This window comes from Sander vitreus, chromosome 11 (genome assembly GCF_031162955.1).
Source record: "Sander vitreus isolate 19-12246 chromosome 11, sanVit1, whole genome shotgun sequence".
Taxonomy (NCBI): Eukaryota; Metazoa; Chordata; class Actinopteri; order Perciformes; family Percidae; genus Sander; species Sander vitreus.
The window spans coordinates 16,495,608-16,508,736 of record NC_135865.1 but is presented as its reverse complement, the minus strand read 5'-3'; the positions used below and the strand labels follow the sequence as shown (position 1 = coordinate 16,508,736).

Here is a 13,129-nt window from a genome sequence, read left to right as displayed (position 1 = left end):
TATCATCTGTCCTGACGTGGGTCAAGCCAGCTAGAGCAACACAGAGCTGTCGAGAGAGGTTTTGAGGACCGCAGCAATCACACTATCTGTGTGCCCTGCTCTGTGAGATCTGAGAGGGATTTTAAATTGAGACACCCAATATGTTGAGCAGAACTGCCCAAACAAACAAATGAAAAATAATATGAAAACAATCAGAGATGACTTTCTTCTGCATATTTGCATGTTTGCTGCTGTTAGTGTGTGTAAAGCCACACAAATGTTAAATGGCATCACTCATCACAAACATGTAATATGATGAAGCATGATTGTATCTTAATAGGGTTGGAAAGACATTCATGTTTGTGTTGTCACCAAATTCAAGTCACCCACAATATCACATTATCGACCAGCACTCTACAGTAATCCAAGTTTGCTGATCTGCCCTCTCTGTTGCATAATTAAAGTAGCCAACAAATGCAGACTTATATTACAGGGTCTTTGAGGACAACTATTGACTGAATTTACAACTAGCTAATAATGCATAATGATCATCACAGTACTGTTTTGACAATTTACTTGGGTGTACAATAGCAGGCCAAAAATATGTAGATCTTGTGTGACATCTGGAAGCAGTAAGTTGCACATCTCTTTAAAGAAGGCCTGTCTTTTTTTAAACTACACTAACTGGACAGAGCCAGTTTATCCTGTGCTGCACACATTACATCATCTAGGTAGAGCTGGGTATCACACTGCAATATTTTTTAAGTACTACTGATTGACTTGTGCCCATGTTGGAAACTGCTAAGAACCGAACATTGGCACTGGATTCTTGTTCAAATTCTGTCAGTTGTTGCCTGGTTGCCTGACTTGTTAACTTCATACTGTATCTTATTTAGTATCTTAAGTCATTCCACAGTTTTTGTGTCAAGATATCACTGGTGCATTTTAGAGGTTTGGCTGACTTTGATAAGTGTTAAAAGGGTTTTTGCACCACCTCAGCAAATTAAGAGTATAACATTACTATTATTTTGGTATTAAAACTAAAGATCATGTTGACACTGGAATCTGTAAATTTTGAATGATGCCAAGCACTACACTTCCAGAAAATAAAATAACCAAAAACATAACAGAGAATTAACAAGATTATCAAGAATCAATCATTAAAGCAAACCAAAGGAGCACCTAGGCATGAGTCATATGACTTAAAGCCATATATTAGTCTGGTCACTGCTTCAATTTGTAATGAACATTTTGCTTGAAGGTGTCAGCTAATTAAATGAGTAAGAATTAGTAATTTTAGGATTTACTCCGTACTGTCAATATTACTGACATGTGGCAAAAAGTGCATCAAAGTGATGTTGGTCTCTCCTTCATCCTCTATCCATCCATCAAAGTATAAGACTCTTACAGCTCTGCAAAGATTGCATTTAAATGGGATGGGGAGACCTTCAGCGGGAGGGTTCTTCAGGCCGGGCCAAGAAATATTTTAGAAAATCAATCATCACTGCTGATAAAAGCAACATCTATTCAAGAAAGCATGCCAGTGACAAGCTACAATTGCATCCAGCTTCCCAGTCCCCTCTGCTGTTCTTTGATTTATGTGATTCGGGGCTATTTTAAACAACTGCAAAGTCACTGGCTGACCTTCAGTTAAAAAAAGGAGGCAAAGTGATATTGTGGAGCAATCCTATAAGTGACAGAAGTTGGCTAACTTTCAATTAGTTGGCCTCTCAACCCTGACAACATAATGAGTGCAATATAAAGCATTATGAGTGGAGATCATGTTCATCGATAATACTCTAATACGTGAAGAGACAGCTGTCTAATGGGACGTTAGGAGAAACCATTAAACTCGGTTAAAAAGGTGAAAATGTCAGTGACGCATTAAGTTCTACATCATCAAAGTCCGTTACAGAGTTAGCTGCCTGACTGTTTTATTATTCCGCAACAGGATCCATGTTTTAGGGGTCCTAGCTAGCTAAATCGTGATAATGCACCTGTGATGTTGGGACATGCATGATTCTATACACGGTCCGAGGGTCATCTCATCCTTATGTCAGACTAGCAGCAGCTGGCTAAGTCAGCGGTAGCTCGGTAGTAATGTCTGACTGGTCCTCCTCGGTGATTCACTCGGGATGCAAATACAAAAGGATAAGATGCTGGGGTCTCAGTCTGAGCGGATGAATAGAGCACCAAAACAAAGGCTGTAAGGTAACACCTTAATTCGACATAGCTTTATTATGACACGGTAGTGCCCTCTATATAAACACGACCGGCATTGAGATTGCCTTGAAAGGGAGAGAGAAAAGCGTATTGCCTTACCACAGATGCGATGTAATGACCACTTTACAGTTCTTGGCGCAGGAAACAATTGGGGGGGTCTCCCTTCACTGGGCAGAGATTCCCAGCTTCTCAAAGACAAACGGCTTCCATTAGGGTCCACATCGAAATATATATATTTCTGTTTATTAAAGACGGGTGCTGTACGGAGGCTTGAACATTATGGAAACTCAAAAAAAAGTGCTGCGTTTGCCCGTTTCCTTGAATGCAGTCTGTGATGCTCAGCTCAGCTCAACTGCACTCTGGTTGCTCCTCCCTGCAGCAAGATCGGCTTTGAGCGGGAAGAAATCCCAGGAATGGATCAAGCACTGGCGGACAGTGGCTGATCACAAAACACGGCTATGGAGTCACATAAACGTCCAGTGTTGAAACGTCGGACTCTGAGTAGAAAATTAGATTTGACCGTAGAGATCTCCCTTTACCTCCACGTATTAAAGTTATGCTCAGATGATTTTCCTGATCAGAAAATATAACAGAGTAGGCTACCATAGGTCCACTGATGAACTGCAGTCCATACTATTAGGTCAAACATGGGGCAAGGGTGCCACTGTAGGCATACTATTTTTCATGTTAGCAATTAAAAAATATTCAGAGAATGTGAATGTTTCCTGTACAGTAACTACAACCCAACCCATCCATAAGGCCAATGTATGGTGGCCCTGAAGGTCAAAACACGAAAGCATTTCAGAAAACACTACATTTCAGAAAACACTATAACATTTCACAATACAAAACAACATTTCCCTGATTTTACAATTTACTATCTTGTTAATTTAGAAAAAAATAAAATTGTGTGAAGCCTTCTTCATGCTAGCCTATTGAGTATTCAATGTCATGGAAGCAAATACGTCCCACCTGTTTAGTTTAATCTGGTTTTATTTTGGTTTGGGTTTGAGACATTGGGAGATAGGCTACAATGTCTTTACTAGATGGCATATAAGTTTGTTGACTTTGTCGGTGTGCAGGACTTTGCTGTTGTTCAGGCGGAAAGCCCGTTCTGATCTGTTGCACATTGCAGTGTTTCTGCAGGATCAGTTGAACGGACATGGCATGTTTCACGGTTATAAGATGATGAATCTGAAATTGCGAGTGAGACAGCTTGCTGTCACTGTCAATGCTAATTTAATTTGTGCTCTTCTGTTACATGTGATCAAGCAGACAGTTAGCTAATATAATTTGGCATGTGGCATGTAACTAATACCTTATAGGCCTATTAGTATTTACCTGTATGTACCCCATAGCTTACTTGAAATCTAAAACGGGATCAGTAGCAGCAATTCCATGTGGACATTAAGAGCTTCTCACAGGACTTTGAGTTATCTCGTCAATTCACAGCTGTTTTTCTGAGTTTCTGTTTTTCTGAATTAAAGAGATTTTTTTTTCAAGTGAATGTATTACGCTTCCGTAATATTTAGCTTAAAATTTAGATATGAAACCTAGGCGGCTTTTCAAACAGACCAATGAAAGAAACCTCTACGAGAAAATGATTTATGCTAATAAGTTAGCATTACTTAGGCTATAAAAGCTAACAATCACCCCAATCCTGCAAAGATGCTCTAAACCCTCTCTGGTTGCTGTCACACAGTGCTAAAGGTTACCAAAAAGAAAGAAAACAAGTTTTCCTAAAGAGAGTGTAAATCAGGTAATGGAAAACTACTAAGGCCGTTCTGTGGGAGGAAAGGGGTTTGAAAGGAGCTTGCTGGTGGATTAGAAAGTCAAACTAGCTAGGTAACTTACTGCCCGCTAGCTGTAACCACTGTTTGTGTTTGGTTGTCAACAACCATACTATGGTCAACGGCCTTTAACGTTATGTTCCAATAACGTTTACCATGGCTACGGGCGTTTCCTTTGGTTATGTGCATGGTCACAAGTTCAATCAAGCTGACGTTACCAATTTATAATGAACTTACAGCATTTATTTGGACAAATGTAACATAAAGATGGGAGGGGTCGTGAAGACTTGACAACACATGGGTGGTGAATGCATTATTAGGGTATTTGAGCGTAATGAGAATATCTGTCAACCGTCCATAGGTCAATTGTTATAGGTCAAATGGCGGTTGGCCCTCAGAAGCAGCCACAGAAAGAAAAGCACCCTGGTGATCTAAGAGGTGAGACAAGAGTACCAATAAAAGCAAAGCATAATACACATAGGCCTACTTGGCTGTTATATTGAATGTAGAGGAGCGGGCAGACTGGTATTTTGTGTGTGATGGCTTGCTCATAAGTGTGTGTGGCGCTCCAATCCCATGGTAACTTGGAAACAAGTGCACTCCTGCTTTTCACACACTGGGGAATATTTTACATACAAAAGTAACTTGAGAGGTGAGGTTTATGGAGAATATTTTACACACAAAAGTAACTTGAGAGGCAGTCTGGGCAAGGGTAACAAAAAACTCTTCTTATCTGTCTGTGTCTGTCTCAAAAATGGTTGGGTATCAGATTTCATGGCTTACGCAACCTGAACTCTGACAAGCTCCAATATAAGCTTTTCCTTAGGTATCTCATTGCCAGAATCAACCTTGTCATGGTTTATAAATTTTCATTTTAAGGCTTTCTACTGTAGAACAACAGGGGAATTGGAAGAATGCAGTATGGGCAGAAACTGCTGAAAATGTGTGTAAGGTCAGTTTTGAAGCAGCAGTATGACAAAACACACATTTCGCTGTTACTGACTGTTAAGGAAAAACTCAGGAGCAGCACAACTCATTTCACATACGTGAAGAAGATTCAGGAGATTTTGGTGACTTGCAGCATATGAACACTCAACTGAGGAGACAATTAAGCAGGTAGTACATTTTAAAGCACAATGTGCAGTGCTGTCCCAACTCTCTAAGTTCCTGTCTTCCTGAAGGTGTATTTAAAGTCATGCTGGAGGCATTACGTTTAGCTGAACCTTTAAGGTAAACTAAGATATTGCAGGTGCCTAAACACAGATGCTAAAGCCTAGTTCAGCCTATCTCTCTCTCTCTGGGAAGTATGCAAAAGTGTGGCTGGCCCACGGACCTCCAAAAGGAGACCATCCTGAAACAAAACATTCCCTTATCATGCAGCTGCCACTCCTTGAATGTGTAGAGAGACAAACATAATTATACATGAACAGGTCTGGTTATTAGAGACTGGCCGAATATTCTCGTCCCCTTAGCTGTGACCTATGAATCCCCTGATGCTGTCAAAAGCTTTACCTTAGTCTCATCATACCACGACATGGTGTTTCCAGACATTTCACCACACTGACCAAGAAAGTGCAGATTAAATGTATTAAATGTTACATTACACTGGAAGAGAGATTGATGATCCCAGCCACTGTAATTTGAATCAAGTCACATTTTAAAGATCACTTTTATGATTATGCTGTGGTGTCTAATAAGAGGGAAAAAACAGGTTATGCTCTGGTTTCCATTGGAGGTGGTCAGTGAAATGAAATGATTAATTTTCTTTTTTTATTATATTTTTTGTTGATGGTAATAGTATCAGAAAGATATCATGTTTTACATTGGACAATTTGATGACAGAAGTGTGGTCATAACGAGGATCATCGATATATATGACGAGGATTATGAAACAGGTCAGCTGACTGATGACGTTAGCCTACAGCGGGAGTAACGTCACGGACGGAGAGGATCAGCACGTTTGTGAATCACTTGTGACCGAGCCGGTAGGAGAATAAAAGCTGAGGAATTAAGTTTCAATAAGTCGGTTAATATCAAGAAAAGGTGAGAAGTTGATCATCAAAATAGTAAGCTTTTCTGTTCGTTGTTCTTAGTTTAGTAACGTTATAGCCTATCCTAAATCTGTTTGCCGGTTCCTTTCGTGTGCAACGTGGTCTACTGCCAGTGTTTCCGGAGAATACACAGTTATTGTTTATAAAACAAACCAAGTCACATTTTTACCATAAAATGTCTCCACCTAGTTTTTATTCTATAATGTGTAGCCTATATATCGCACATAGGTTTTTACCTAAAGTTGTTATAAAACAAATGTCAGTAGGTCTGCCTAAGATACCGTATGTGACCATTTCTTTTGCTGCAATGTGCCATATCACAGATATAGTAAACGTGTATAGTATACTGCTTGTGTTTAAATAAAAGTTTCTTTGGTAAAAGTCGGTTTTGTAACAATGCCAGGGCCACTTTGGTTGCGCAACTTTGAAGTGAACTCCCCCTTGTGGCTCAACGAGGGTATCGTTGTTTTAAAATCTTTTATTAATCAAAAGCAGCCAAGGAAAATACCAAAATCTAAGTTTTACAATGTAATATTTAACACAAGTTGGTATTATTGATAATAATTTAAAGCTAACAAAAGTCCAATTTCCCTGTGTGAATTTTTTTTCCTTAATAGAAACCATGCCTGCAGACATTGAAAAAGGCAAGAAGGCATTTGTCCAGAAGTGTGCCCAGTGCCATACTGTGGAGAATGGAGGAAAGCACAAGGTTGGGCCTAACCTTTGGGGTCTGTTTGGACGCAAAACAGGCCAGGCAGAGGGCTTCTCCTATACTGATGCAAACAAAAGCAAAGGTAAAAACCATACATGTGTGTTTACAGTATTTGAATAGTCCAAGGAATCATGCTGTGTGGCCTAAACATTCTCCACTGTGTGTGCTCACTTTGATTTCAGGCATTGTCTGGAATGAAGACACCCTGATGATTTATTTGGAGAACCCCAAGAAATACATTCCAGGAACAAAGATGATCTTCGCTGGCATCAAAAAAAAGAATGAACGAGCTGACCTTATAGCATATCTGAAGTCTGCAACTTCATAAAGAACTCATCTGTGCATCTTTGCCAGTTTCTGTCCTGACAAACTGATAAAAAGGCCAGGACTTGTTGTTCTTTCAAAATCAGGCATAATGGCAAGCAATCTCTGACTGGTATTGACATAAGTTACCATTTTTGTTACAGCTGTACCTCTACTGTTTCTTAAATGATCCTCCTTTGTGATGGATTAAAATGGTATCCCCTGGTTTTAACAGGTTAAACATAAATTATTAAACCATATATTGCGTATATAGAATGTAGGGACAGAAAGCTGGGTTTGCTTATTGTTCTCAGTACTTTCTTGATTTATATTAAAGTTGTCTTTTTCAAGAATGAATATGCCTTTGCTTCCAATATACGATACAGATGTTGACTGGCTGACGGTTACTGAGTGCATTTGTTTGAGAAACTGCAGATAAGACAAAAGCTGGTAAAAAAAATTAAAATATGGTTTACGCTTGGTGTCATGAACTAGTAGTAAATATCAAACTTTCCCATCTAGAAGGCTTTTTCTTCAAACTCCTTGTCACGATTCTTATCGTTATCAAAGTGTTCTGGAGAAGTTTAAATTTAAAGAGATCATTGGACAAGGGGGGGGGGGGGTCTATAGAGTTGGGCTACACACACACACACACACACAAAGAATATCATGAAAAAGTTGATTTATTTCAGTAATTCCATTCAAAAAGTGAAACTTGTATAATGTATACTGATATATTTCAAGTGGTTTTTTAATTTTGATTAGAACTGACAACTAATGAAAACCCCAAATTCAGTATCTCAGAAAATTAGAATATTACTTAAGACCAATACCAAAAAAGGATTTTAGAAATGTAGGACAACTGAAATTTACGAATATGAAAAGTATGAGCATGTACAGCACTCAATTAGTTGCCTCCTTTTGCCTGAATTACTGCAGCAATGCGGCGTGGCATGGAGTCGATCAGTCTGTGGCACTGCTCAGGTGTTATGAGAGCCCAGGTGTTATGAGAGCCCAGGTTGCTCTGATAGTGGCCTTCAGCTCTTCTGCATTGTTGGGTCTGACGCATCGCATCTTCCTCTTCACAATACCCCATAGATTTTCTATAGGGTTAAGGTCAGGCGAGTTTGCTGGCCAACTAAGAACAGGGATACCATGGTCCTTAAACCAGGTACTGGTAGCTTTGACACTGTATGCAGGTGCCAAGTCCTGTTGGAAAATGAAAGCTGCGTCTCCATAAAGTTGGTCAGCAGCAGGAAGCATGAAGTGCTCTACTTCCTGGTAGACGGCTGCGTTGACCCTGGACCTCAGAAAACACAGTGGACCAACACCAGCAGATGACATGGCATCCCAAACCATCACTAACTGTGGAAACTTTACACTTGACTTCAAGCAACGTGGATTCTGTGCCTCTCCTCTCTTCCTCCAGACTCTGGGACCTTGATTTCCAAAGGAAATGCTAAATTTACTTTCATCGGAGATCATAACTTTGGACCACTCAGCAGCGGTCCAGTCCTTTTTGTCTTTAGCCCAGGCGAGACGCTTCTGACGCTGTGTCTTGTTCAGGAGTGGCTTGACACAAGGAATGCGACAGCTGAAACCCATGTCTTGCATATGTCTGTGCGTGGTGGTTCTTGAAGCACTGACTCCAGCTGCAGTCCACTCTTTGTGAATCCCCCCCACATTTTTGAATGGGTTTGTTTCACAATCCTCTCCAGGGTGCGGTTATCCCTATTGCTTGTACACTTTTTTCTACCACATCTTTTCATTCCCTTCGCCTCTCTATTAATGTGCTTGGACACAGAGCTCTGTGAACAGCCAGCCTCTTTAGCAATGACCTTTTGTGTCTTGCCCTCCTTGTGCAAGGTGTCAATGGCCGTCTTTTGGACAGCTGTCAAGTCAGCAGTCTTCCCCATGCTTGTGTAGCCTACAGAACTAGACTGAGAGACCATTTAAAGGCCTTTGCAGGTGTTTTGAGTTAATTTGCTGATTAGAGTGTGGCACCAGGTCTCTTCAGTATTGAACCTTGTCACGATATTCTCATTTTCTGAGATACTGAATTTGGGGTTTTCATTAGTTGTCAGTTCTAATCATCAAAAGTAAAAGAAATAAACATTTGAATTTTTTTGTGGAATGAATGTATACATTATACAAGTTTCACTTTTTGAATGGAATTACTGAAATAAATCAACTTTTTCATGATATTCTAATTATATGACCAGCACCTGTATGTATATATGTATGTATATATGTATGTATGTATATATATATATATATACACATACATATATACATATATATATATACATATATATATACATACATATATACATATATACATATATATATATATATACATATATACATATATATATATATATATACACTATATACATATATACATATATATACATATATACATATATATACATATATACATATATATATATATAACTATACATATATACATATATCATATATACATATATACATATATATATATATATATATATATATATATATATATATATATATATATATATATATATATATATATAGTCCCAAACTGTGGAGTATAACTCCCTCTAGCGTTCAGAAGTCACATTTGCACAGATTCACTAATAATATTGTAGGCTGTGAAGGAATTTGTTTTTCTTACATCCCCCTGCTGCCAATAAAAGTCGCTGTCAAGTAATTTAATTGTATAGACCAACTACTGCAGATTCCATATTTGCCTAAGTTTGTGGCTTGTGAAATGGATGCATTGTCGAGCTGCAATATCTGTTATATATGCTATGAAATTTGATTATTCTTGTCAGCCAGCAGTGCCATCACCAAAGCCCTGACAGAGAGGAATAATGTTTGGCTACTGAAGCTTAATTTCATTAAATTATAATCCACCCACAGCATTTTTGTGCTTTTCAGAAGCCATATAAATCTAGTGGAGCACTGAATAATTGCTGAAAGTAATGATCATTAATGAGCAAACATCCACTGTAATCCACCATTTTTCATCTTTATATCTAGCTTACTACATTTACAATGTGCATCATATATTATGCATGCTGAGAAGATTACAGATGAATCCACCCTAATTATCATCATCATCAACATCATCATCATCATCATAGGAGGAGGTTCAAACAGCCAAAGGGCTGACTGCTGAAGCAACCCTGAGCTCCTGTCTGTGTGACGAATCGAGCGTCAGCGGGACCGAGCCAACCACAGCCAGCATCATTTGCACACAAGAAGACCCATTCGACGGTGATGTTCGGTAGTGGCGCTCTATGAGATTTCCAATACCTGTGAATCTAGTCAACGCGAGCCTCAACTTCCTTTGCTTAGATCTGCTTTAATGTTCTTAAAATAAGTGAACGGTGTGAAGATGCTGTGGAGGAATATGCTGGTGCGCAAAGGGAGTCTCCATCCTTCACCTACAGAGTGGAAACTGGATATGTAGCCAGAGCTCCAGGGGTTATTCCAGCATAATGCATCATGGAAGTTATGATATTCAAATGATTCTCTACTTTAACTCTAAAGCCCCATAAATGATATTTCTCTGCGCAACTTCATGGATTTGGTTCACTGAGGACCATCTGAAGAACAGACATGGCAGTGCCAACTATGGTGTTCTCTGACGTGGAAAGTTTTCTGGACTCGCATCCCGAATTATTCGAGGACTACCTGAACAGAAAGGGGAATTTTAGCATGGTGGAGAAATGGCTCAAGAATCACCAGGCGAGCAAAAGTCCGGTGGCTGCAGCTCCTGCCGAGCCGGGAGAAGAGAAGAGCAACGCGTGCAAGAACAGCTGGGCAAGCAAATGTGATGGTCTACAAAGAAGAGCCTCGCAGAAGGAGCTGCGCAAAACTTTCGCCAGATCAAAGGTCATCAATGTCAACAGAACATACGACGAACATGTTAATTCCAGGGCCCAGGAACCCCTAACGAGCATGAGGAGGAGAGCTCTGCTGAGGAAAGCGAGCTCTCTGCCCCCGACCACTGCGCACATACTGAGCGCACTGCTGGAGTCCAGAGTCAACATCCCCCAGTACCCGTCCACAGCCGTGGATTTTAAATATTATCTCAAAGAACACAACGAAAGAGAGTTTTTCCTGGAGCTTGTAAAAGACATATCTAACGACTTGGATCTAACGAGTCTCAGCTACAAAATCCTTGTGTTTGTTTGTATTATGGTCGATGCAGACCGGTGCTCCTTGTTTTTAGTGGAGGGAACGGGCAACAAGAAGACATTAGTGTCCAAATTATTTGATGTGCACGCGGGCACCACAGTTTTACCCTCAATGAAATCAGATGAAGTTCAAGTGCCGTGGGGGAAAGGAATCATTGGATATGTGGCTGAACACGGAGAGACAGTGAACATTTCTGACGCTTATCAGGTGCCTGCTCCTCTTTGTGCATGCATGCATGTATGTGTGTGCATTTGCATGAGTCACAGAAAGAGAGAGAGAGACTCAGACAGGCAGACAGATAATTTAAGTTCAGTGTGTCACTTTATCCGACACAGTTAATTGATCATCAAGCAAACAGAGCTGAGAGCATTGAAACCAACAACTACAGTCCACTGGACAAAGCTTGTGTCAAACCGCAGCTTCACAAAAACAAACTGAGTAATACAAACAAGGCAATAGCTACTTAGTCTACCTTGTTTTTAAGAAAGTAAGAATACTAGATTACAAGGACAGAAATTTGCTTTATGATTCCAGTGTATGTTGTCTGTAGAATACCTGTTCTTGGTCAGTAGAAATGAGTAGGCTAAAAAATGAAGTTATGTTGCTTTAATGTCCATAAACAGTTGCCCACCACCTCTTCAAGTCAAGTTAAGTCAACCTCTTCAGTCATTTGTCTATCATATTGCCTTTATTGTAGACTTTTTTGTTTATAAGACATGGAGTCCTGATGAGTTGTACAGTTTCCTGCACCGTCATCTGAAAGAAAAAAAGTGGAAACTGCATTTTTTGCAATAAGTGCTTACATTGTGTCTTAATTTTGCACTGTCCCTATGGATTGCAGGATCGTCGGTTCAGTGATGAAATTGACAAGCTGACAGGGTACAAAACCAAGTCACTCTTGTGCATGCCCATTTGCAACAGTGATGGAGAGATAATTGGAGTTGCTCAGGCCATCAACAAGACTTCAAGTGGAGAACTCTTCACTGAAGATGATGAAAAGGTAATTTAATTGTTATAGTTGTGAGTATAAAGGCTGGGTGAAGGTACCATGTTGTCATAATAACACAATATGTATCCTGCTGCTTGCTTGGCATGAGCAGAAAAGATAATTGTGTTGGTTTTTCTTTGTTTGATTATGAATGATTATATTGAATATCATCTCCGTCCTTGTGTATAAACATTTTGTCATTTGGTTTTCTGCACATGTAAAAGGACTTCCATCTTTACTAAAAAAAAAAGTCTGACTCAAACATCTTCAACTTCATCAAGCACAAAACAGATAAAAACAATATCTGGGGCAGTCTTAGTTCATATGTGTATGTATGTATAAATAGAATTACAATTATTATGATTATAAGGGGCAGTAAGTCACATTGGTTAGATAATTTAGCTCAGCAATTGCATATCCTGTTAGTTTGATGTTTTTTCCTGTTTACTTATTTGAATAAATTAATGAAAAGATGGATGAAATCACATCTTTATAATGCTTACATACTAGTGATTGGTTTGAATAAACCAATAACCATATTGCCATATGAGTCTATGACAATACTGTAGTTTGGTCATACTTCTTAGCCACATACTAGGGATAGCAATGAAGGTTGGTTGGTTCACAGAGCAAAGACATGCTACCTAGAGGGTGAGTCATTATGACTCTTGATACTGTGACTTTTCCTCTAGGGCCACCACAAGGCTGACATTTTTGGGTTTATGTGAAATGTCTGTTTACAGTTATCCAGTGAAATGTCTCCACATGCACCTCATTGATTGGCAAAACATTCAGTACAGACCTTCATGGTTCCCGCACGTATGTACAATATCTTAACCACTTTGGTGATCCTCTGACTGGCTTGACATTCTTTGTTCAGAGTAAAATGTTT

At 39.4% G+C, this 13,129-nt stretch overlaps 3 protein-coding genes across 10 annotated transcripts in view; 2 read left to right on the top strand and 1 right to left on the bottom strand.

Annotated features, from left to right (window-relative positions):
- The window catches only part of osbpl6 (oxysterol binding protein-like 6), a 40,076-nt gene extending 37,482 nt beyond the window's left edge, over nt 1-2,594 (bottom strand). For 4 of the 7 annotated variants that reach the window (XM_078261931.1, XM_078261937.1, XM_078261935.1 and 1 more), the window contains exon 1: nt 2,302-2,594. The gene's annotated coding sequence lies outside the window, so the exon portion shown is untranslated. The remainder of the gene's footprint in view (nt 1-2,301) is intronic. The other 3 variants (XM_078261936.1, XM_078261933.1, XM_078261930.1) reach the window with 2 other exon arrangements.
- A 3,311-nt stretch (nt 2,595-5,905) lies between these two features.
- LOC144525266 (cytochrome c-like) lies at nt 5,906-7,286 on the top strand. Of its 2 annotated transcripts, none has more exons than XM_078261929.1 (3): nt 5,906-6,058; nt 6,661-6,837; nt 6,938-7,286. In XM_078261929.1, the coding sequence occupies exons 2-3, from the start codon at nt 6,666-6,668 to the stop codon at nt 7,081-7,083; spliced, it is 318 nt and encodes a 105-aa protein (XP_078118055.1). In that variant the 5' UTR covers nt 5,906-6,058; nt 6,661-6,665; the 3' UTR covers nt 7,084-7,286. The 2 variants fall into 2 exon arrangements, with proteins under 2 accessions (XP_078118055.1, XP_078118054.1); XM_078261928.1 differs by having other exon boundaries at nt 5,908-6,035.
- Nucleotides 7,287-10,667: 3,381 nt separating this feature from the next.
- pde11a (phosphodiesterase 11a) overlaps nt 10,668-13,129 on the top strand; it is a 39,058-nt gene continuing 36,596 nt past the window's right edge. Inside the window, exons 1-2 of the mRNA XM_078261927.1 lie at nt 10,668-11,456; nt 12,091-12,249. Coding sequence (XP_078118053.1) covers nt 10,668-11,456; nt 12,091-12,249 — 948 coding nt within the window. The remainder of the gene's footprint in view (nt 11,457-12,090; nt 12,250-13,129) is intronic.

Coding starts and splice junctions, on each gene's coding strand:
- LOC144525266 (XM_078261929.1), top strand. CDS start 6,666: ATGCCTGCAGACATTGAAAAAGGCAAGAAGGCATTTGTCCAGAAGTGT. Junction 6,838..6,937: donor TGATGCAAACAAAAGCAAAG/GTAAAAACCATA, acceptor CTTTGATTTCAG/GCATTGTCTGGAATGAAGAC.